The 24,962-nt window shown below is 44.6% G+C and overlaps 1 protein-coding gene across 1 annotated transcript in view; it reads right to left on the bottom strand.

The window, feature by feature from the left end:
• Nucleotides 1–24,962, bottom strand: part of LOC132817323 (contactin-associated protein-like 5) — a 910,472-nt gene that overhangs the window by 264,766 nt on the left and 620,744 nt on the right. Inside the window, exon 17 of the mRNA XM_060827733.1 lies at nt 13,531–13,749. Within this exon, the coding sequence (XP_060683716.1) occupies nt 13,531–13,749 (219 nt within the window). The remainder of the gene's footprint in view (nt 1–13,530; nt 13,750–24,962) is intronic.

Raw genomic sequence — 24,962 nt, 5'->3', positions numbered from 1 at the left:
CAAATGGAGTTTAAAATAGATAAGTGTGAGGTCTTATATTTCGGAAAAGTCAAATCATGATAGGAGTTTCAAGGTGAATAATAGGCCGTAAGGAGTGCATGGAGGATCTAGGCGTTCAGGTGTACAGTTCTCTGAAAGTGGAGTCATAGGTAGACAGGGCAGTGAAGAAGGCTTTTGGCACACTGGCCTTCACCAGTTAGAGCACTGAGTATAGAGGTTAGGAAGTTGAGTTGCAGTTATAGAGAACATTTGGTGAGGCCACACTTGGAGTATTGTGTTCAGTTTTGGTCACCTTGTTATAAGAAGGATGTTATTAAACTGGAGGGAATGCAGAAGAAATTTACAAGGATAAATTTGATTTGATTTCAGATAGTCAACATGGTTTCGTCAAGGGCAGGTCTTGTCTCACGAATCCCATTGAGTTTTTTGAGAAGGAGACCAAGCGTGTAGATGAGGGTAGGGCAGTTGATGTGGTAGACATGGACTTCAGTAAAGCCTTTGATAAGGTTCCACATGGTAGGCTGATGGAGAAATGCAGGTGGATAGTGCTGTTAAGAAGGCATAAGGTGTGTTAGGGTTCATTGGTAGAGGAATTGAGTTCCGGAACTGCAATATCATGCTGCAACTATACAAAATGCTGGTATGGCCACACATGGAATATTGTGTACAGTTCTGGTCACCCCATTATAGTAAGGATGTGGAAGCATTGGAAAAGGTGCAAAGGAGATTTACCAGTATGTTGCCTGGTCTGGAGGGAAGGCCTTATGAGGAAAGGCTGAGAAACTTGGGTCTGTTATCATTGGTAAGAAGAAGGCTAAGGGGGGATTTGATAGAGACATACAAGATGATCAGACGATTTGATAGGGTAGACAGTGAAAGTCTTTTTCCTAGGATGATGAAGTCAGCTTGTACGAGAGTGCATAACTACAAATTGAGGGGTGATAGATTTAAGACAGATGTCAGAGGCAAGTTCTTTACACATAGAGTGGTAAGGGCATGGAATGCCCTACCTGCTAATGTAGTCAACTCAGCCACATTAGGGAGATTTAAACAATCCTTAGATAAGCAGATGGAAGATTTTGGGATAGTGTAGGGGATGAGCTGAGAATAGTTCACAGGTCAGCACAACATTGAGGGCCGAAGGGCCTGTTCTGCACTGTATTGTTCTATGTTCTATAATGCCAGGACTCAATGGTCTGAGTCATAGGGAGACATTGGGCAAACTTGGACTTTTCTCTTTACAGCATAAGAGACTGAGGGGCAAACCTTATAGAGGTGGATAAGATTATGAGAGACATGGAGAGGATGAATGCACTCAGTCTTTTTCCCAGGTTTGGAGAATCGAGGACTAGAGGGCATCAGTTTAAGCATGGAGTGGTAAGAATAAAAGGGAACCTGAGGGGCAGCTTTTTTTACACAGAAGGTGCATGCATGTGGAATGAGCTGCCAGTTGAGGCTGGTACATTAACATTTAAAAGGAATTTGGACAAATACATGATAAGGAATGGTTTAGAAGGATAGGGGCCAAGTGCAGGGAAGTGGCATGAGTGTAGATGCATTTTGGTCTGGGTGGACCAGTTTGTGCCTGATTCTATGCTGCAGGACTCTATGACTCTATGTCAAAGAAGAACAGTGATTTTTCTCCCAAGTTCCTGGCTAATATTTGTCACTCAACGTCTATCACTAAATAGATTCTCTGGCTTTTGCCTTTGCTATTGGGTGCTCTGGCATGAGCCACTCTCTCCAGCAGTACCTCCACCACACAGAAGGGGCATTACATTTCAGAAAACTGGGTGATGAAGGATAGAACGGATTTAGAACCGTTTATTTATGGAGTTACATATTGCAAGCATCCAATTCCTTACTCAAGAACCTAGGTTGTGCTCTGTTCTTATTTCTCAGGATACAAGTGAATCCCCACCTGATGCCATTTGTGGTTTATTATATATGGGATTTGGTTAGCTCAGTTGGTTGGTATGACAGCTTCCTATGACTGAAGTTGACATAAAAAGGCTCCCACAGGCTTTTTAGTTGATATAAGATTGCCAAAAAGCAATTAGAAACTGCACATAGCAGGCTTTCACCGCGTGGTCTCCATACAGAGTTACCGAATAAGACAATGAAAGGTCCGGTGAGAAAAGACAAGGGAATTTAGATTCCTATAGACAGACAGCTTGAAGCACACAAGCATTTTTGATAAGGAACATTCCTGAAAAACCCAGAGAAGAGACATCTGGGCCCTAATCACAGGTCCAAGTTTGTTATCTACTAAAATGTAGAAGGAAAAGTCCAAACTCACAGTATTCCAAACTTTTTAAGTAATTGTAAATTAAAATGCAACCTACAAATAAACATGAAGGGGTTTAGCTGAATTCCTGTGAGCAGCCAGCTTAGATAATAAAGAGAGATTCACTTCATCAGCAGGGAAAATGAAGCAATAGCCTTTAAGAGAGCACAGAGAGACAGTTGGCATGGTAGGGATAATAAACAGGTTGTAAATCATAGTCAGTGTGACTTCAAGATAATAAGCAATTGCAACTTTACAGCATAGTACAGATGTGGATGGTTTCATAGAATAATAGAGCTGTACAGCAAGGAAACAGACCCTTCGGTCCAACTCATCCTTGCTGACCAAATGTCATAAATTAGTCTAGTCCCATTCGCAAGCATATAGCCCATATCCCTTTAAAGCCTATTCATATATTCGTCCAGAAACCTTTTAAATGTTGTAATTGTACCAGCCTTCACCATTTCCTCTGGCAGCTCATTCCATACACACAACACCTTCAGTGTGAAAAAGCTGCCCTTTAGGTCTCTTTTATATTTTTCCCCTCCCACCTTAAACCTAAGCCTTCTAATTTTGGACTCCCCCACCTCGGGGAAAAGTCCTTGGCTATTCACCCTATCTACGCCCCTCATGATTTTATAAACTTCTGTAAGGTCACCCCTCAGCTTCTGATGCTCTATGGAAAAATAGCCCGAGCATGTTCAGCCTCTCCTTTGAGCTCAAACCCTCCAACCCTGGCAACATCCTTTTCTGAAACCTTTCAAGTTTCACAATATCCTTCCTATAACAGGGAGACCAGAACTGAATGCAGTATTCCAATTTGAGCAGATCCTTGTGTGCAAAGATCAAGGGGAGAATGTCAGACAAATTAGACAATAAGGGTGAGAATGAGGTCATGTCCTGTTGTACCTTGAGAATCCAAGTCAGTTTCTTGTAATGACTTGGTAAATCTGTGAAGGTGATTGAATTTCATCCTCATCAATGGAATTCGAATAGATACTGTTTTATTTAGTAAAAGGAACTAGTTTAGAATAAAGACAGAAAAGTTCACCCAAGACTCAAATCTCTGTTTTAAACCAACTTACAGCATGCAAATGGAAGTTGTAATTACAACTGTAAGATAGACGGACTGTTTGTTTGATCTCCCAATGTCAAGAGAGATAGAGAGAGAGAGAGAGAGAGAGAGAGAGATCTTTTCAGTTTTGCCAAAGAATCACAGCCTGAAATGTAATGATATTACTCTACATATAACTAACTTAATATTGGAACTGAAATTACAAACTTGGTAACAATTGGAAGAAATTGGCGTCTTTTTGTAGCTCTTGTAATAAGATAACGAGGGAATGTAAATTGTATAAAAGAATTTGAAATAGTAATTAGTGATAAGCAAGTATCCAGTTTATTTGCAATTGACGTGACGCAGCTGGCAAATGTCAGGTATTGGAACATGACTGAATGAGATACATTGTAAGATCCCAAAGATAGGTGATAAAGGTAACTGGTAAATATCATGAGGTCGTGGGAGAGCCTAGGACGATCTATAGAAATGTCCATCATTGATTGTGTGGTCACAGGATTGGATGTGTAGATTAGGGGCATTGCTAACAATGACATCCATGATACATGTCACTATTATAATGCAACATGTATATAAAGATGCTGTACTTGGCTGAGAGAAGCAGGGTGACTAGTGGAGACTGTTTCCAAAGATCTCTCTCACGCAGCGTTGGTGAAGAGCTCTGAGTAAAGATTAATTTGTGCTGCTGGACACAGGACTCAAGGCCCTTCTTTGATGTTTCTCCCTTAACAGCTGGTCAGCCTGTTTGAATGCAGAGTGATGCTCACGACGAGGGTTCAATTCCCACACTGGCTAAAATTACGATGAAGACTGTCCTTCTCAAACTCTCGCCTCACATCAGGCACCACGACCCTCAGGTTAAACACTCACCAATTCTCTCTCTCTCTCTCTCTCTCTCTAATGATAGAGAAGCCTTTGGTCCATTAGTCCACAAAATAGGCAGCCAGATATCTGAAATCTATTTAGAGCATAAGCTGTTTGGCAGCATGGTGGCTCAGTGGTTAGCACTGCTGCCTCACAGCACCGGGGATCTGGGTTTGATCCTAGCCTTGGGTGACTGTCTGTGTAGAGTTTGCACATTCTCCCTGTGAATGCATGGGCTTCCTCCAGGTGCTCCAGTTTCCTGCCATAACCAAAGTTGTGCAGATTAGGTGAATTGGCCATATTAAATTGCCCATAGTGTTCAGACATGTGTAAGTCAGGTGCATTAGTCAGGGTCTGGGTAGGTTACTCTTCGGAGGGTTGGTGTGGATTTGTTGGGCCGAAGGGCCTGCTTGCATACTGTAGGAATTCTATTTGCAAAGCTACAATATTGTGTAATTATACACATAGGTGGAGTGATGTGGGCTATGGAGTGATTGATGGTAAAAAGGGATGAAAAGTCCAGTGAGGCCCATCTTTACAACAAGAGCATCTTGCTCGACTTTTTATGCTTTTCACGAGTGGTGTGGCGAGTTTATAGCTGGGCAGCGGTGAGTTGTAAATTAACGGGGGAATTAATGTTTGTTCAATGCCTTATTGACAAGCCAACTCACATTATGAATATTGGCATTTCTTACCAAACTCGCCAGCAAGGTAACAGTTGGGACAACTCGACACGGAAACCAGAGCATGTTCCTGGTGATGTCAGCTCACTGCTTGCTCTGACCAACCTCCATGTTGGACACCAGCCACCAGCATCTCTGGGCATGCTACTTGGGCACTAGCTGCATGCACACCCTCCGTTCATGGACATTGGATCTGAATATGTGCCAATCTTTGAAAACCATCATGGCACATTGGGTCCCTTTACAGGATACTTCTACACTTCAATAATGCAGCTCAATCTGAACTGGCAACGACTTTTGTAATGCTTTTTTAAAAAATTAATTCATGGGATGAGGGCGTCACTCACTGGGCCAGCATTTATTGCCCATCTCTGATTGCCTGGAGGAAACTGCCATCCTTACCAGGTCTGGCCTACATGTGACTCCAGACCCACAGAAATGTGGTCGACTCTTAATAGGGTAATTAAGAGTCAGCCACATTTCTGTGAGTCTGGAGTCACAAGTAGGCCAGACCAGTTAAGGATGGTAGTTTGCTTCCTTGAAGGACAGTTGCTGCAGCAAGGACACTTTGGGCACACAGCCAGCTCATGGACTGGGCTAGGCTATATCACTGAGTTCTTCACATGCTGCCACAATGCTGAGTCTGGTAAGGAGGGATTGGCTTATCAGGAGAAAGTGAGCACTACAGATGCTGGAGAATCAGAGTCAAAACGTGTGGCACTGGAAAAGCACACCAGGTCAGGCAGCATCCGAGGAGCAGGAAAATCAACATTTCAGATATAAACCCTTCATCAGGAATGTGGAGGAGAAAGGTGGTTGAGAGATAAATAGGGAGATGGGGGTGGGGCTTGGGGAAAAGTAGGTGGGATGGTGATAGGTAGATGCAGGTGGTAGGTGACTGTGATAGGTCAGCGAAAGGGTGGAGTGGATAGGTGGGAATGAAGATGGACAGGTAAAGAGGTTGGTTAGAGGGTTGGATATGGGATGAGGTGGGGCTGGGGAAGTCAATGAGGTTGTAGGGTCTCAAGGTGGAAGATGATGTTTTTGTCATCCGGTTGACGGGTGACTTTGATTTGGCGTTGGAGAATGGCCAGGATTTACATGTCCTTGTTGAATGTTGAAGTGGCTGGTCTCAGGGTGGTGGGGTTATTTGGTGTGCGCAGACCAGACATGTTCCCTGAAATGCTCTGCGAGTTGGCGTTTTGTCTCCCCGATGTAGAGGATACCACATCGAGTGCATGGATGCAGTAAATGAGGTGGGTGGATATGCAGGAAAACCTTTGTTGGATTTGAAATGATCCTTTAGGGCCTTGGTAAGAGGTGGGGGGGGGGGGGGGGAAGAGGGGGAGAGGGGGGGTGGTGTGGGCTCAGGTTTTGCACCTCATGTGGGGCAGAGGAAGGTGCTGGGTGTAGAGGATGGGTTGGTGGGGGGCATGGACCTAACAAGGGAGTCACGAAGGGAATGGTCTCTGTGGAATGCAAAAAGGGGTGAGGAGGGAAATATAATTTTGATGGTGGGGTGGCAAAAATGGTGGAAGATAATGCGTTGTATCAGAAAAGGCTAAACAGATGGTACTCATTGGAAGTTGGAAGATTGAGAGGTAATCTCATTGAAACATGTAGGATCTTTAGGGGTTTGACAGGGTAAATCCTGAGAGAATGTTTCTCCTCGTGGGAGAGTCTTAGCTTCAGAATTAAGGGGCATCAATTTACGATTGAGATGAGGAGAAATTTCTCCTTTCAGAGGGTTGTGTCTGTTTAAAACCCAGTAGTCAACTTAGCTAACTTACTCCGGGTAATTTTCATTGTCCACTTACCGAAACAAATTGTAAAGTTATGGTCAGGGGCTGCCTGCTTAAAAACATTTTGAGTGGTCTGGACTAGTCCAGCACAAGGTTCAACTCCCATATCAGGTGTTGCTCGCTCAGAAATGCTTGTTCACAGCATAAAATCAAACAATCATAGAACCATACAATATTGAAGGCGTCTATTGAGTCTGCACGGACAAAATCTCCTCCAATCTGCACTCATTCCACTTTTCAGCACTTGGCCCATCACCTTGAATGCTATCACACATCAAGCCCCATCTCAGTACTTTTTTTCAAAGGTTGTGGGGTTTCCAGCCTCAACTACCCTCTCAGGCAGTGCATTCCAGATTCCCTTCACCTCCTAGGTGAAATTTATTTTCCTCAAATCCCCTCTTAGCCTCCTGCCTTTCACCTTAAAATGATGCCAACATGGTGACAGCACAGTGGCTCAGTGAGTTAGCGCTGCTCCCTCACAGAATTCGATTCCACTCTCAGGTGACCGTCTGTGTGGAGTCTACACACTCTCCCCATGTCTGCATGGGTTTCCTCTGGGTGCTCCAGTTTCATCCCACAGTCAAAAGATCTGCAGTTAGGTGGTTTGGCCATGGGAAATTGCCCATCATGTATAGGAACGTGCAGGTTAGGTTGATTAGCCATGGGAAATGTGGGGTTAGAGGGATAGGCTAGGGAGTTGCATTTGGGTGGGATGCTGTTCAGAGGGTCAGCGTGGACTCAATGGGCTGAATGGCTGCTTCGACACTGTAGTGATTCTGTGAACTATCTACACTACTTTGCCATTGACCCTTCAACTAAGGGGAACTGCTATTTTCTGTTCACCCTATTCACTCCTCTCACAATCTTGCACACCTCTATCAGGTCCCCTGTCAACCTTCTACGTTTCACAGAAAACAACCCAAGATTATCTAGCCTCTCTTCACAGCTGAAATATTCCATCATCAGGGTGTTGATGCAATCATGTCACTATGATAGTGCACTGATTGGATTTGGCCTAACCAAAGTTCTGTATAGCTGCAACATAACCTCCCTGCTTTTGTAATCTTTACCATGACTGATAAAGGAAAGTGTTTCATCTACCTTGTTAATGACCTTATTAACCTGTCTCGTGTCTTCAGAAATGGGTGGACAAGCACCCCAAATCTATCTGTCCCTCTGAGCTTTTTACTATCTTCCCATGTACTGAGTACTTGAATGCCTTGCCTTGTTATTTCTTCCAAAGTACATCATCTCACACTTATCTGGATTAAATTCCACTTGCTACTAATCAGTTGATCTGACCAGCCCATCTATACCTTCCTGTATTCTAAGGCCATCACCTATTTACCACACCACCAATTTTGATATCATGTGCGAACTTACTGATCAACCTTCCTCCATTCAAGTCTAAACCATTAGAGGTGGAGGGAATCTGGAATGCACTGCCTAAGAGGGTAGTTGAGGCTGGAAATCCCACAACCTTTGAAAAAAAGTACTGAGATGGGTCAAGGTTAACATTACTAATCCTTGTAGTACCCCACTGGACACAGGTTCCCAGTCACAAGAAGATACCCCTCAACCGTCACTCTCTGCTTCCTGCCACTCAATCATTGTTGGATTCAATTAGACAAAATTCCTTGGATCCCATGGGCTCTTCCCTTTGCTATAAATCTTCCATATGGAACCATATCAAGTAGATTATGTCAAATGCATTGTATGGCCAAATAGTTTGATTATTAACCTCTAAATAGGGTAAAAAATGAGGTCTGCAGATGCTGGAGATCACAGCTGAAAATGTGTTGCTGGTTAAAGTGCAGCAGGTTAGGCAGCATCCAAGGAACAGGAAATTCGACGTTTCGGGCATAAGCCCTTCATCAGGAATGAGGAGAGTGTGCCAAGCAGGCTAAGATAAAAGGTAGGGAGGAGGGACTTGGGGGAGGGGCGATGGAGATGTGATAGGTGGAAGGAGGTCAAGGTGAGGGTGATAGGCCGGAGTGGGATGGGGGCGGAGAGGTCAGGAAGAAGATTGCAGGTTAGGAGGGCGGTGCTGAGTTGAGGGAACCGACTGAGACAAGGTGGGGGGAGGGGAAATGAGGAAACTGGAGAAATCTGAGTTCATTCCTTGTGGTTGGAGGGTTCCGCCTGGGAACCCTCCAACCACAAGGAATGAACTCAGATTTCTCCAGTTTCCTCTTTCCCACCCTCCCCCACCTTGTCTCAGTCGGTTCCCTCAACTCAACACCGCCCTCCTAACCTGCAATCTTCTTCCTGACCTCTCCGCCCCCACCGCACTCCGGCCTATCACCCTCACCTTGACCTCCTTCCACCTATCACATCTCCATCGCCCCTCCCCCAAGTCCCTCCTCCCTACCTTTTATCTTAGCCTGCTTGGCACACTCTCCTCATTCCTGATGAAGGGCTTATGCCCGAAACGTCGAATTTCCTATTCCTTGGATGCTGCCTAACCTGCTGCGCTTTAACCAGCAACACATTTTCAGCTATGAACCTCTAAAACCTTCCAATATATGACAATCACAGGCCATGAAAATGGAAGAGATTAAGCTGAAGAAGGGCTTATGCCCGAAATGTTGATTCTCCTGTTCCTTGGATGCTGCCTGACCTGCTGCAATTTTCCAGCAACACATTTTTAAGCTCTGATCTCCAGCATCTGCAGTCCTCACTCTCTCCTAATGGGAGAGATTAACCCAGTCACGCCCTGGTAATTTTCTGGCAATATAGCGGCTAAGTGGGATGGTTTAGCCAGAGCAAATCTGCTCTGCTTCGTTCTTTTTCTTTGGTTTTCTCCCTGTTTTCCTCCCTTTTGATGTTTACTTCTCCTCTTCTGTCTACTTGGACACTTGGTCATGGACACCCAGCCTCAGCCTCCGACTGGCGGCCCCCAAAGCGGGGTTGGTGGTCAGCAGCCCAGTGTGGTGTCAGTGGCACAATGGGGCAAGATGTCAGCCAGTGGTCAGAACATAGAACATAGAAAAATACAGCGCAGTACAGGCCCTTTGGCCCTTGATGTTGCGCTGACCGAAGCCTACCTAACCTACACTAGCCCAATAACCTCCATATGCTTATCCAATGCCCGCTTAAATGACCATAAAGAGGGAGAGTCCACCACTGCTACTGGCAGGGCATTCCATGAACTCACAACCCACTGAGTAAAGAATCTACCCCTAACATCTGTCCTATACCTACCACCCCTTAATTTAAAGCTGTGTCCCCTAGTAACAGCTGACTCCATTAGCGGAAAAAGGTTCTCACTGTCAACCCTATATAAACCTCTAATCATCTTGTACACCTCTATCAAATCTCCCCTAAACCTTCTTTTCTCCAATGAGAACAGCCCCAAGTGCCTCAACCTTTCCTCATACGATCTTCCTACCATGCCAGGCAACATCCTGGTAAACCTCCTCTGCACTCTTTCCAATGCCTCCACGTCCTTCCTATAGTATGGCGACCAAAACTGCACACAATACTCCAGATGAGGCCGCACCAGAGTCTTATACAACTGCAACATGACCTCAGGACTCCGGAACTCAATTCCTCTGCCAATAAAGCCCAGTACCCATATGCCTTCTTCACAGCACTATTTATCTGAGTGGCAACTTTCAGAGATCTGTGTACATGGACACCAAGATTCCTCTGCTCATCCACACTACCAAGTAGCCTACCATTAGCCCAGTAATCCATCTTCTTGTTACTCCTACCAAAGTGAATGACTTCACACTTAGTTATATTGAACTCCATGTGCCAACTTTCTGCCCAGCTCTGCAACTTATCTATATCCCGCTGTAACCTGCCACATCCTTCTTCGCTGTCCACAACTCCACCGACTTTCGTGTCATCCGCAAACTTGCTCACCCAGCTTTCAAGCCCCTCCTCTAGGTCATTTATAAAAATGACAAACAGCAATGGTCCCAAAACAGATCCTCGTGGAACACCGCTAGTAACTGCACTCCAAGATGAACCTATACCATCAACTACTACCCTCTGTCTCCTTCCAGCCAGCCAATTCCTAATCCAAACCTCTAATGCACCCTCAATGCCATACCTCCGTAGTTTTTGCATTAGCCTACCATGGGGTACCTTATCGAACGCCTTGCTAAACTCCATATACACCACATCTACAGCTTTACCCTCGTCCACTTCCTTGGTCACCTTCTCAAAGAACTCAATAAGGTTTGTGAGGCACGACCTGCCCTTCACAAAACCATGTTGACTATCCTTGATCACATTATTAATATCCAGATGTTCATAAATCCTATCCCTTACAATTCTCTTTAAGACTTTGCCCACAACAGAAGTGAGACTCACTGGCCTATAGTTACTAGGGCTATCCCTACTCCCCTTCTTGAACAAGGGGACCACATTCGCTATCCTCCAGTCTTCTGGCACTATTCCCGTAGACAATGATGACATAAAAATCAAGGCCAATGGCTCTGCTATCTCCTCCCTAGCTTCCCAGAGGATCCTAGGATAAATGTCATCAGGCCCAGGGGACTTATCTATTTTCATCCTTTCCAGTATTCCCCAGACCTCTTCCCTACATATCTCAAGGCCATCCATTCTAATCACTTGTGACTCAATATTCACATCAGCAACAGTGTCCTGTTCCTGAGTGAATACTGACGAAAAGTATTGATTTAGTGTCCCTCCAATCTCCTCCGCCACCACGCACAACTTCCCACTACTATCCTTGACTGGACCGATACCTACCCTAGTCATCCTTTTATTCCTGAAATACCTATAGAAAGCCTTTGGATTTTCCCTAATCCTACCAACTAAGGATTTTTCATGTCCCTTTCTCGCTGCTCTTAGCATGCTGGCTCAGTGGTTAGCACTTCTGCCTCATAGCACCAGGGTCCCAGGTTCGATTCTAGCCTCAGGTGACTCTCGGTGTTGAATTTGTGCATTCTCCCCATGTCGATGTGAGCTTCCTCCCACAGTCCAAAGATGTGCAGGTCAGGTGAATTGGCCATGATATATTGCCCATAGTGGTAGGTGCATTAGTCAGAGGGAAATGGGTCTGGGTGGGTTACTCGTCAGAAGGTTGGTGTGGACTTGTTGGGCCAAAGGGTCTGTTTCCACACTGTAGGGAATCTAATCTAAAGGCTTGACTAAGTAATGATGGCAAATTTCCAAAGTATATAAGGAAACCAAACAGATTGATGGCTTCATAGCTCTCAATGCTGATGGTAGCTTTTTATTTATGAATTTAAATTTAATGAATTACAGTTACATTTCCCAGCTGCCATGGTAATTCTATAAACTCACGTATCTGTATCATTAATAAAAACGCAAAGTGTTGAAAAACTCAGCAGGTCCGACTGCATGTGGAGAGACAGAAACAGAGTTAACGTTTTTGAGGACAGTACGACTTCTTCGGAACTGACAGAGAGCTGGAAAATTAATCTTATTGGGCTTGAAATATTACCACAATTTCTCTCTTCACAGTTACTGACAGACCTGCTGTGTTTCTCCAGTAATTTCTGCTTTTATTTCAAATCTCCAGCATGCACAATACTATTTCTGCATCACTAATCCCAGCCTATAGGTTCGTAGCCCTGTGGCATGGTGGCTTAGTGGTTAGCCCTGCTGCTTCACAGGGCCAGAGACCTGGGTTCAATCCCAGCCTCAGGCAACTCTCTGTGTGGCTTTTGCACATTCTCCCCGTGTCTGTGAGGGTTTGCTCTGGCTTCCTCTCACAGTCGGGTGGATTGGGCATGCTAAATTGCCCATTGTGTTCATGAATGTGTACGTTAGGTGCATTAGTCAGGGGAAGCATAGGGAATGGGGTCTGGTTAAGTTACTCTTCAGAGGGTTTAGATTAGATTCACTACAGTGTGGAAACAGGCCCTTCTGCCCAACCAGTCCACACCGACCCTCTGAAGAGTAACCCACCCAGACCAATTTCACTCAAACCAATGCACCTAACACTATGGACAATTTAGCATGGCCAATTCACCTGACCTGTACATCTTTGGACAGTGGGAGGAAACCGGAGCACCCAGAGGAAACCCACGCAGACACAGGGAGAACGTGCAAATTCTACACCGACAGTCACCCGAGGCTAGAATCGAACTTGGGACCCTGATGCTGTGAGGCAGCAGTGCTAACCATTGTTGATGTGAACTATTTGGGCCTAATGGTCTGTTTTCACGCTATAGGGATTCTATAATTCTATGACATAACCAGTGTGTTACTGTACTCCGAGAGGTTAAATATAACTCATTTCCAAAGGTGTAGGTAAAGAGGTGTGGGGCCAAAATGGACAGCTCTTTCCCAGAAAGTTCAGCTTTCTCCTGTGCTCTCAGACTCTCGGATCTGCAGCTTGCTCGCGCAGGGCCAGGAATGACGGTAGCTGTAACTCTGACAGCTGCTTTGTGGTTTGCCACAACCACTTTCTTTTCTTCCACTCCTGACCTCCAAAGTCAACATTTATATCGTTCAACACACTTATGTTAAATGTGTCGTCCAATTTAGAAAGAAATGTTTCCTTGCCACTTGCGGTCCTTGTCTGACATAATGGAAATTGACCACATCAATCAAGAGTTCCAAACATTGCAGTACATTCTCAAATCTTTCCTCTGAAGCCCAGTTGTCAGAAATCCAAGGAACTGTCACTCAGCTTAGCAGCCAGTCAATAAAATAACAAACATATTCGTACAAGTTACTGCTTTTTCCACGAGCCCATGAATAAGCAATGGCAGCTGGATCTTAAACTGAAATACATTGCCCATCTCAGTGAAGAAATTTAAGGAACAGATTCCCCCCCCCCCCACCCAGCCCTTGCCCCATCTGTCCTACCTACAAATAGCTGGCTGTTGAGCTGTAAGTGGATGTGTCCGTCATCTGGGGCCTCTTGAGTCTTGCTTGGCAGGTGATCCACTTGAAGAGATGCCTCTTTGATATTTCGCTCCGCTCTGACATAATGCCACTGGTTGTTGTTCAGATGGGTGGATGACTTCACAATAACCTCCGATGGCCCATTACCCACGTCGAATGAGAATAGCACTTCCATCGGGGCTATAAAATCACACATTGTGGTGTTAGTCTCCGACATGAATGTCCTGTCTGCGAAAAGTACATTGGTATTATAAAAAGAACATTTAGATATTCAGGTAGTCATTTTCAGGGCCTCAGGATGTTACAGCCAATTAGGTACTTTTTGAAGTATTGTCACTCCAGGAATTGTGACCGCCAATTTGCACACAGCAGGTTCCACAAACAGCAATAAAATAAATGATACTCTAATGTTTTTACTGGGTCAGTCAAGGGATAAATATCAGCCAACTTATCAGAGACAATATCATTGCTCCTCTTTGAAAGAGTGCCCTGGAGTTATTTGCATCTATCCAAGAGAGTTTCGGTTTGGCATCTGATCCGAGTGACAGTTCTCCAATAGTGCAGTACCCCTTCATTACATACTCAACCTTTGACCACTGTGCTCAATTCTCTGAAATAGGACTTGGCCTCATCAGCTTCTGATTGAAAGTTGGGAGCGTTGCCTCAGAGCCAAGTCCACACTTTAGTGTAATAATGACAATGTTCATCTAAACTGTGACTTGCAATGGCCACAAATTGCCAGATTAGTCTAATGGCTGCACCTCTACACAGATGACCACGAACTTGTACTCAAGCCATCAACTGGGCTGACATTTTATGCAAAGCTAAGGGAGTGCTGTTTCTCCAGATGAAATACCCAATTGAAGCCCTGTCTGTCTACATGCAGATGTGTGTGTGTCGCATAGTGTCAACAAGCTAGTAAGACAAGGAGCCAGGTTCATGTCCTGGTGATGTCGATTAGAATCCCTCCATGATAGATGATGAAATTTTCATCGGATTGCCATTAAAAGAAAACCCAACGGGTTCACTGATGCCCTTTAGAACAAAGAACAGCACAGGAACTGGCCCTTTGGCCCACCAAACAGCACTGACATAAGATGCCTTTCTAAAGGAGGCAGTGGCGCGTTGGTATTATTGCTAGGCTATTAATCCAATGGCCCAGGTAATGTTCTGTGGACCTGGTTTCAAATCCCACCAGCAGATGGTCGAATTTGAATTCAATAAAAATCTGGAATTAAGATTCTGAGGATGACCAGGAATCCTTTGCTGCAAAATTCCATCTGGTTCACTTTAGGGAGGGAACAATGCCATCCTTACCTGGTCTGGCTTACATGTGACTCCAGAATGTATGTTGGACCTTGTCTCTCTCCAAGATCTGTATTCCTTTATTCCCTGTGTATCTATATATCAGTCAAGATGCCTCTTAAATGTTGCCATTGCATCTGCCTCCACCACCTCCTCTGACAGGGTATTCCAGGCACTTACCACCCTCTCTGTGAAAAGTCTGCCTATCACATCTCCTTTAAACTTGCTCCTTTTATCTTCAACCTATGTCCCCTAGCAATTGGCATTTGTACCATGGAAAAAGGAGACCAATTATCCATTCTGTCAAGGCCTCCCAGAAGTTTGTAAACCTCTATCAGATCGCCCCTCACGTTCAAGTGAAAACAAACCAAGTTTGTCCAATCTCTCCTCAGAGCTAATATGTACCAAATCAGGCACCATCCCGGTAAATTGTTTCTTGTACCCTATCGAAGGTCTCCACATCCTTCTGGTAGTGTAGGAACCAGAGCTGTACATCATGTTCCAAATGTGGCCTAACTAAAGTTCTATACAGCTGCAACATGACTTGCCAATTTTTATATATTGTATGCCCTGACCGATGAAGGCAAACTTGCCATATGTAGGCAAAATTAGTCAAGATTAGAGTGGTGCTGGAAAGGCACAGCAGGTCACGCAGCACCTGAGGAGCAGGAATATCAACTTTTCAGGCAAAAGTCCTTCATTAATCATTCCTGATGAAGGGCTTTTGCCTGAAATGTTGATTTTCCTGCTCCTCAGATGCTGCCTGACCTGCTGTGCTTTTCCAACACCACTCTAATCTTGACTCTGATCTCCAGCATCTGCAGTCCTCACTTTCGCCTATATGCCTTCGTGACCAATCGATGCACTTGTGTTGCCACTTTCAGGGAACTGTGGACTGGTATGCCTACATCCCTCTGTATATTGATGCCATTAAGGGTTCTGCCAATTATTGCATACTTCCCTCTTGCATTAGATCTTCCAAAACATATCACTTCACAATTGTCTGGATTGAATTCTATCTGCCATTTCTCTAACCAAGTCTCCAAACAATCTATATCTTGCTCTACTATCTGGCATTCCTCCTTACCATTCACAGTTCCCTGAATCTTTGTGTCATCCGCAAACATACCACTGACATATGAGGAAAGATTGGATTGACTGGGCTTGTACTCGCTGGGATTTAGAAGAATTCAGGGGATGTCATAGAAGCAAAGAAAGTAATGAGGGAATAGGTGAGATAGAAGCAGGAGGGTGAATAGGACTGGACACATTGCTGCAGAAGTCCAAAACTAGGGGTCACAATTTAAGAATAAGGAGTAAGCCTTTCAGGACTGAGATGAGGAAGAATTTCTTCACTCAGAGATGAGGAAGAATTTCTTCACTCTCCCACAGGAAGCTGCCGGGTTCAGTTCATTGGATATATTCAAGCTGGATGTGGTCCTTGTGGCTAAAGGGACCAAGAGATATGGAGATAAAGCAGAGAATGAGATACTGAGATTGCATGATCAGCCATGAGCATATTGCATGGTACTGCATGCACGAAGGGCTGAATGGCCTACTCCTGCATGTATTTTCTATGTTAACCAGGCCATCTACATTCTCCACCAAATCATTTCCATTCAACAGGAGTCCCAGCACTGTTCCCTGTAGAACACCACTGGTCACAGATCTCCAGTCAGAAAAAACACCCTTTTACCACTACTTTTTGTTTTCTATGATTAAGCTATTTCTGCATCAATCCTACCAGTTCACCATAGATCCCATGTGACTTCACCTTCTGTGTTAGCCTGACATGAGGGACCTTGTCAAAGCTTTTCTGAAGACGATGTAGACAATATCCATTGCTTTGCCTTCATAAATCATCGTTGTCCTTTCCTCAAAAAACTCAAGCAAGTTTGTGAGACACAACCATCCCACACAAAGCCATGCGGCTTATTGCTAATAAGTCCATATTTTTCCAAATGTGGGTAAATCCTATCCCAAAAAATCTTCTCCAGTAATTTCTCTACCACTGACACCAGGCTCACTTGCCTGTACTTTTTCTTTCTCGATTATCCTTGCTACTCTTCTTTATACAAAGAAATGACATTAGCTGTTCTCCAGTCTTCTGGGGTCTCTCCTCTGACTAATGAGGTTACAAGGCCCCAGTAGTTTCCTCACTTGCCTCCCTCAGCATTCTGGGATGGATCCCATCAGGCCCTGGGGACTTGTCTACCTTAATACTTTTCAAAACACCCAACACCTCCTTTCTTGTGTTGACATGCCCTAGAATATCAACATACCCCACCTGAGACTCACCATCCACTATGTCCTTCTCCTTTGTGAATACTGATGCAAAGTATTTGTTAAGGACCTTAATTGATTTCTTTCACTTCATACATAAATTCCCTCCTTCGTCTTTGAGTAAACCTGCATTTTCGCTAGCTACCTTCTTGCTTTTTAAAGATGGATAAAATGTGTTGTGATTTTCCATATTCCTGTTTGCCAATGACATTATATGGCCTCTTGCAGCTCTCCTAATTCCTTGTTTCAGTTCTTTCCCGCTATCTTTGTATTCTTTGAGGGCTTTGTCTGTCTTCAGTTTCCTAACCCTCATATAAGCCTCCATTTTCTTTTTGACTAAGTTTACAATTTTTCTTATCATCCTTAACCTTGATTTTCACAGGAACATGCTGGACCTGAACTCAAATCAACTGGCCTTTAAATGATTCCCACATGCCTGATGTAGATTGACCCTCAAATATCTGCCTCCAATCTATATTTCCCAGTTCCTGCCTAATATCCTCGTAGTTAGCCTTTGCCAAATTTAATACCATCACCCAAGGACTATATGATCCTTAGGAGAAAGTGAGGACTACAGATGCTGGAGATCAGAGCTGAAAATGTATTGCTGGAAAAGCGCAGCAGGTCAGGCAGCATCCAAGGAGCAGGAGGATCGATGTTTCGGGCATGAGCCCTTCTTCAGGAATCAAGTTTCCTGAAGAAGGGCTCATGCCCGAAACATCGATTCTCCTGCACCTTGGATGCTGCCTGACCTGCTGCGCTTTTTCAGCAACATATTTTCAGCTCTATATGTTCCTTATCCATACGTAACCTAAAATGTAGAAAATTATGGTCAAATTCCAAAATAATCCCCCATGAAACTTTGGTCACTTGACTGGCTCATTCTCCAATACCAGGTCTTATATGACTCCTTCCCTAGTTTGAGAAAGTGAGGACTGCAGATGCTGGAGATCAGAGCTGAAAATGTGTTGCTGGAAAAGCGCAGCAGGTCAGGCAGCATCCAAGGAGCAGGAGAAGGGCTCATGCCCGAAACATTGACTCTCCTGCTCCTTGGATGCTGCCTGACCTGCTGCGCTTTTCCAGCAACACATTTTCAGCTTCTTCCCTAGTTGGGCTATTTACATATTGTTTCAAAAACCACACTGGGCACACTTAACAAATTCCTTCCTATCCAAGTCCCTGGAATTAAACAAATTCCCCAGTCAAAATAGGGGAAATTAAAATCATGCACCCAGGAACCTTTTCACATTTGTTCATCATGTGTCCACATATCTGTTCTTCTATCTCCAATTAGGAGGGCTGTAGTACTATCCCATCAAAGTGATTGCACCCTTCCTATTCCTGAGCTCTACCCATCTTGCCACGCTGGATGAGCTCTCCAAGGTATCCTCCCTCGGTACAGCTATGATATTGTTTTTAATTCGCCCCACTTCTTTTACAAGCCTTTCCATCTCGCCTGAAACATCAAAGTCCTGGAAATCTAAGCTTCCAATCTTGTCCGTCTTGCAACCAAGTCTCTTGAGGGTAGAACAATCTGCTATCCTTACCTGGTTTGGTAGATGTGAGACTTCAGACCCACACAATGTTAATTGGGGATAGGCAATAAAATCAGAGCTGGCCAGCAATGTCCACATCCCATGAACAAATGAAAACCAATCCCATGGCACTAACTGTAGTCTGATTGAGGGGATTTCACAGCCCCTTTGCTAATATCTAAAACCAATCAGACGACAGTTTGCAGGAGAAAGTGAGGACTGCAGATGCTGGAGATGACAGTCAAAGAGTGTGATGTGATAAAGCACAGCCAGACAGTTAGCACCCGAGGAGCAGGAGAGTCAACGTTTCGGGTGTAAGCACTTCTTCAGGAATGGGGACAGGAGGAGGGGTGGAGGCTGTGGGGAAGGTAACTAGGAATGTAATAGGTAGCTGAGAGTGGGGTGTGATAGTGATAGGTCAAAGAGAAGGGTGAACCGGATAAGTGGGAAGGGAGATGGACAGATAGGACAGTTCAAGAGGGCGGTGCCGAGTTAAAGGGTTGGATGTGGGATAAGGTGGGGATAGCAGAAATGAGAAAACTGGTGAACAAATGTTCTCTATGACAGCCAGCAGCAATTCAATTGCCCAGACTTGGAGTGCAAGTTCATAGCTCCTTGAAAGTAGAGTCGCAGGTAGATAGGATAGTGAAAAAGGTGTTTAATATGTTTTATTGGTCATAGTATTGAGTGCAGGAGTTGGGAGGTCATGTTGTGGCTGTACAGGACATTGGTTAGGCCACTGTTGGAATATTGTGCGCAATTCTGGTCTCCTTCCTATCGGAAAGATGTTGTGAAACTTGAAAGGGTTCAGAAAAGATTTACAAGGATGTTGCCTGGTTTGGATGATTTGAGCTATTGGGAGAGGTTGAATAGGCTGGGGCTGTTTTCCCTGGAGTGCGGAGGCTGAGGAGTGACCTAATAGAGGTTTATAAAATCATGAGGGGCATTAATTGGGTAAATAGAAAAAGTCTTTTCCCTGGGGTAGGGGAGTCCAGAACGAGAGGACATAGGTTTAAGATGAGAGGGGAAAGATATAACAGAGGCCTAAGAGGCAACATTTTCATGCAGAGAGTGGTACATGTATGGAATGAGCTGCCAGAGGAAGTGGTGGACGCTGGTACAATTGCAACATTTAAAATGCATTTGGATGGGTATATGAATAGGAAGGGTTTGGAGGGATATGGGCCGGGTGCTGGCAGGTGGGACTAGATTGGGTTGGGATATCTGGTCAGCATGGATGGGTTGGACCGAAGGGTCTGTTTCCATGCTGTACATCTCTATGACTCTATGACTCACATGGTGAAAGCCTTGAAATTCTGACACAGTTGCGGAAGGTACCTTTGGAACCACAAACAAACAAGAAGCTGAGACACAGAGGAAAACAGGCAAACAATCATGACAGAAATACACATGGGCAGCCAGGGAATGGCTATTCATAGAAATTAGGAGTAGGCCTTTTGCCCCTGTGAATCTATTCCACCAATCAACGTGATCAGGGCTGATCCTCCATCTCAGTGCCATATTCTCGATTTCTCTCCACATTGCTCGATGTCTTTACTTAATTCCTAACATTGCTTGTTTCCCTAGCCTCCTACCAAACCAATAAATGAATGCGGAACTCACAAGCACTGATCAGCGATGAACAGCCCTCTGCGGGAAAGAACATTGTATAGTGGCAGCTTGTATTCACTCTAGAAAACTACAATGTTGTCGAGGAGAATACTAAGATACAGGTTACTAGATAAGGTGGGATTGAGGTTCACAAGGAAGAGGTATTAGAAATCCTGCAGAGTGTGAAAATAGGTAAGTCCCCTGGGCCGGATGGGATTTATCCTAAGATCCTCTGGGAAGCCTGGATGGAGATTGCCAAGCCATTGGCATTGATCTTTAAATCATCATTGTCTACTGGAATAGTGCCAAAAAACTGGAGGATAACAGATGTGGTTCCCCTGTTCAAGAAGGGGAGTAGAGACAACCCAGGTAATTATGGATCAGTGAGCCTTACTTCAGTTGGAAAAGTGTTGGAAAAGGTTACAAGAGACAGGATTTATAACCATCTAGAAAAGAATAATTTGATTAGGGATAGTCAGCATGGTTTTGTGAAGGGTAGGTCATGCCTCACAAACCTTTTTGAGTTCTTTGAGAAGGTGACCAAAGAGGTAGATGAGAGTAAACCGGTTGATATGGTGTTTATGGATTTCAGCAAGGTGTTTGATAAGATTCCTCACAGTAGGCTATTGCACAAAATGCAGAAGAATGGGATTGTGGGAGATATAGCAGTTTGGATCAGTAATTGGCTTGCTGAAAGAAGACAGAGGGTGGTGGTTGATGGGAAATGTTCATCCTGGAATCCAGTTACCAGCGGTGTACCGCAAGGATCGGTGTTGGATCCATAGCAGTTTGTCATTTTTATAAACAACCTGGATGAGTGCATAGAAGGGTGGGTTAGTAAATTTGCAGACGACACTAAGGTTGGTGGAGTTGTGGATAGTGATAAAGAATGTTGTAAGTTACAGAGAGACATAGATAAGCTGCAGAGCTGGGCTGAGAAGTGGCAAATGGAGTTTAATGCTGACAAGTATGAGGTGATTCACTTTGGTTGAAGTAACCGGAATGCAAAGGACTGGGCTAATAGTAAGATTCTTAGCATTGTAAATGAGCAGAGAGATCTCAGTGTCCAGGTACACAGATCCTTGAAAGTTGCCACCCAGGTTGACAGGTTTGTTAAGAAGGCATACAGTGTTTTAGCTTTTATTAATAGAGGGATCGAGTTCCGGAACCATAAGGTTATGCTACAGCTGTACAAAACTCTGGTGTGGCCGCACTTGGAGTATTGTATACAGTTCTGGTTACTGTATTATAAGAAGGATGTGGAAGCTTTGGAAAGGGTGCAGAGGCGATGTGTATACTTCAACGCAAGTGTGCATACTTCAACGCAAGGAGTATCAGAAACAAGGTGGGTGAACTTAAGGCGTGGATCGATACTTGGGACTATAAGGTTGTGGCCATCACGGAAACATGGATAGAAGAGGGACAGGAATGGGTGTTGGAAGTTCCTGAATACAGATGTTTCAGGAAGATTAGGGAGGGTGGTAAAAAAGGAGGGGGGTGGCATTGCTAATTAGAAATGGTATAACGGCTGCAGAAAGGCAGTTCGAGGGGGATCTGCCTTTGGAGGTAGTATGGGGTGAAGTCAGAAGTAGGAAGGAGCAGTCACCTTGTTGGGTATTTACTATAGGCCCCCAATAGCAGCAGAGATGTGGAGAAACAGATTGGGAAACAGATTTTGGAAAGGTGCAGAAGCCACAGGCTAGTAGTCATGGGTGATTTCAACTTCCCAAATATTGATTGGAAGCTGTTTAGATCAAGTAGATTGGACGGGGCGGTGTTTGTGCAATGTGTCCAGGAAGCTTTTCTAACTCAGTACGTAGATTGTCCAACCAGAGGGGAGGCCATATTGGATTTGGTACTCGGTAACAAACTGGGACAAGTGATGGGCTTGTTAGTGGGTGAGCATTTTGGTGATGGTGACCATAATTCTGTGACTTTCACCTTGGTTATGGAGAGAGATAGGTGCGTGCAACAGGGTAGGTTTTACAATTGGGGGAATGGTAAATATGATGCTGCAAGACAAGATCTGAGGAGCATAAGTTGGGAGCATGGGCTGTCAGGGAAGGATGTCGTTGAAATGTGGAGCTTTTTCAAGGAACAGATACTACGTGTCCTTGATATGTATGTACCTGTCAGGCAGGAAAGAGATGGTTGTATGAAGGAACCTTGGTTAAAGAGGGAGGTTGAATGTCTAGTAAAGAGGAAGAATGAGGCTTACATAAGGTTGAGGAAACAAGGTTCAGACAGAGCATTGGAGGGATACAGAATAGCCAGGAGGGAGCTGAAGAAATGGATTGGGGAGCTAAGAGAGGGCATGAAAAATCTTTGGTGGGTAGGATCAAGGATAACCCCAAGGCTTTTTATGCGTATGTGAGAAACATGTGAATGACAAGAACGAGGGTAGGTCCGATCAAGGACAGTAGTGGGAGACTGTGTATTGAGTTGGAAGAGATAGGAGAGGTCTTGAATGAGTACTTTTCTTCAATATTTACAAATGAGAGGGACCGTATTGTTGAAGAGGAGAGTGTGAAACGGACTGGTAAGCTAGAAGAGATACTTGTTAGGAAGGAAGATGTGTTGGGCATTTTGAAAAACTTGAGGATAGACAAGTGCCCCCGGGCCTGACGGGATATATCCTAGGATTATGTGAGAAGCAAGAGAGGAAATTGCAGAGCCGTTGTCAATGATCTATTGGTCTTCACTGTCAACGGGGGCGGTGCCAGGGGACTGGAGAGTGGCGAATGTTGTGCCCCTGTTCGAACAAGGGAATAGGGATAACCCTGGGAATTACAGGCCAGTTAGTCTTACTTCGGTGGTAGGCAAAGTAATGGAAAGGATACAGAGAGATAGGATTTATGAGTATCTGGTAAGACACTGCTTGATTAAGGATAGCCAGCACGGATTTGTGAGGGATAGGTCTTGCCTTACAAGTCTTATTGAATTCTTTGAGGAGGTGACCAAGCATGTGGTTGAGAGCAGAGCAGTGGATGTAGTGTACATGGATTTTAGTAAGGCATTTGGTAAGGTTCCCCATGGCAGGCTTATGCGGAAAGTCAAGAGGCATGGGATAGTGGGAAATTTAGCCAGTTGGATAGAGAACTGGCTAACTGGAGAGTAGTGGTAGATGGTAAATATTCAGCCTGGAGCCCAGTTATAAGTGGAGTTCTGCAGGGATCAGTTCTGGGTCCTCTGCTGTTTGTAATGTTTATTAATGACTTGGAAGAGGGAGTCGAAGGGTGGGTCAGTAAATTTGCAGATGACACAAAGATTGGTGGAGTTGTGGATAGTGAGGAGGGCTGATGTCGGCTGCAAAGGGACTTAGAAATGATGCAGAGCTGGGCTGAAGTGTAGCAGATGGAGTTCAACCCTGTCAAGTGTGAGATTGTCCATTTTGGAAGGACAAATAAGAATGTGGAATACAGGGTTAATAGTAGGGTTCTTAGTAAGGTGGAGGAGAGGAGGGATCTTGGGGTCCAAGTTCATAGCTCTTTGAAAGTTGCCACTCAGGTGGATAGAGCTTGTAAGAAGGTCTATGGTGTATTAGCGTTCATTAGCAGGGGGATTGAATTCAAGAGTCGTGAGGCGATGTTGCAGCTGTACAGGACCTTGGTAAGACCACATTTGGAGTACTGTGTACAGATCTGGTCGCCTCATTTTAGGAAAGATGTGGAAGCTTTGGAGAGATTGCAGAGGAGATTTACCAGAATGTTGCCTGGAATGGAGAATAGGTCGTACGAAGATAGGTTGAGAGTACTAGGCCTTTTCTCATTAGAACAGCGAAGGATGAGGGGTGACTTGATAGAGGTTTATAAAGATGATCAGGGGAATAGATAGAGTAGACAGTCAGAGACATTTTCCCCGGGTACAACAGAGTGTTACAAGGGGACATAAATTTAAGGTGAAGGGTGGAAGGTATGGGGGGGGGATGTCAGGGGTAGATTCTTTACCCAGAGAGTGGTGGGGCCATGGAATGCGCTGCCTGTGGGAGTGGCAGAGTCAGAATCATTGGTGACCTTTAAGCGGCAATTGGATAGGTACACGGATAGGTGCTTAAGCTAGGACAAATGTTCGGCACAACATCGTGGGCCAAATGGCCTATTCTGTGCTGTATTGGTCTATGTTCTATGTTCTATGAGATTTAATGGATGTTGCCCAGTATGGATGGAAGGTCTTACGAGGAAAAGCTGAGGGACTTGAGACTGTTTTTGTTAGAGAGAAGAAGGTTGAGAGGTGACTTAATAGAGACATATAAGATAATCAGAGGGTTAGATAGGGTGGACAGGGAGAGCCTTTTTCCAAGAATGGTGATGGCAAGCACGAGGGGGGATTGCTTTAAATTGAGGGGTGATAGATATAGGACAGATGTCAGGGGTAGTTTCTTTACTCAGAGAGTAGTAAGGGTATGGAATGCTTTGCCTGCAACAGTAGTAGATTCGCCAACATTAAGTACATTTAAGTCGTCATTGGACAAGCATATGGACGTACATGAAATAGAGTAGGGTAGATGGGCTTCAGATTGGTATGACAGGTCGGCGCAACATCGAGGGTCGAAGGGCCTGTACTGTGCTGTAATGTTCTATGTTCTGTATGTTTGTACTTTGACAAGATGTGCCACAATAGTTCAAGACATTTTCCTTCATACCTTCCAAACCCATGACC

This window comes from Hemiscyllium ocellatum, chromosome 7 (genome assembly GCF_020745735.1).
Source record: "Hemiscyllium ocellatum isolate sHemOce1 chromosome 7, sHemOce1.pat.X.cur, whole genome shotgun sequence".
NCBI lineage: Eukaryota > Metazoa > Chordata > Chondrichthyes > Orectolobiformes > Hemiscylliidae > Hemiscyllium > Hemiscyllium ocellatum.
This window is presented reverse-complemented; position numbering and strand designations above follow the sequence as displayed.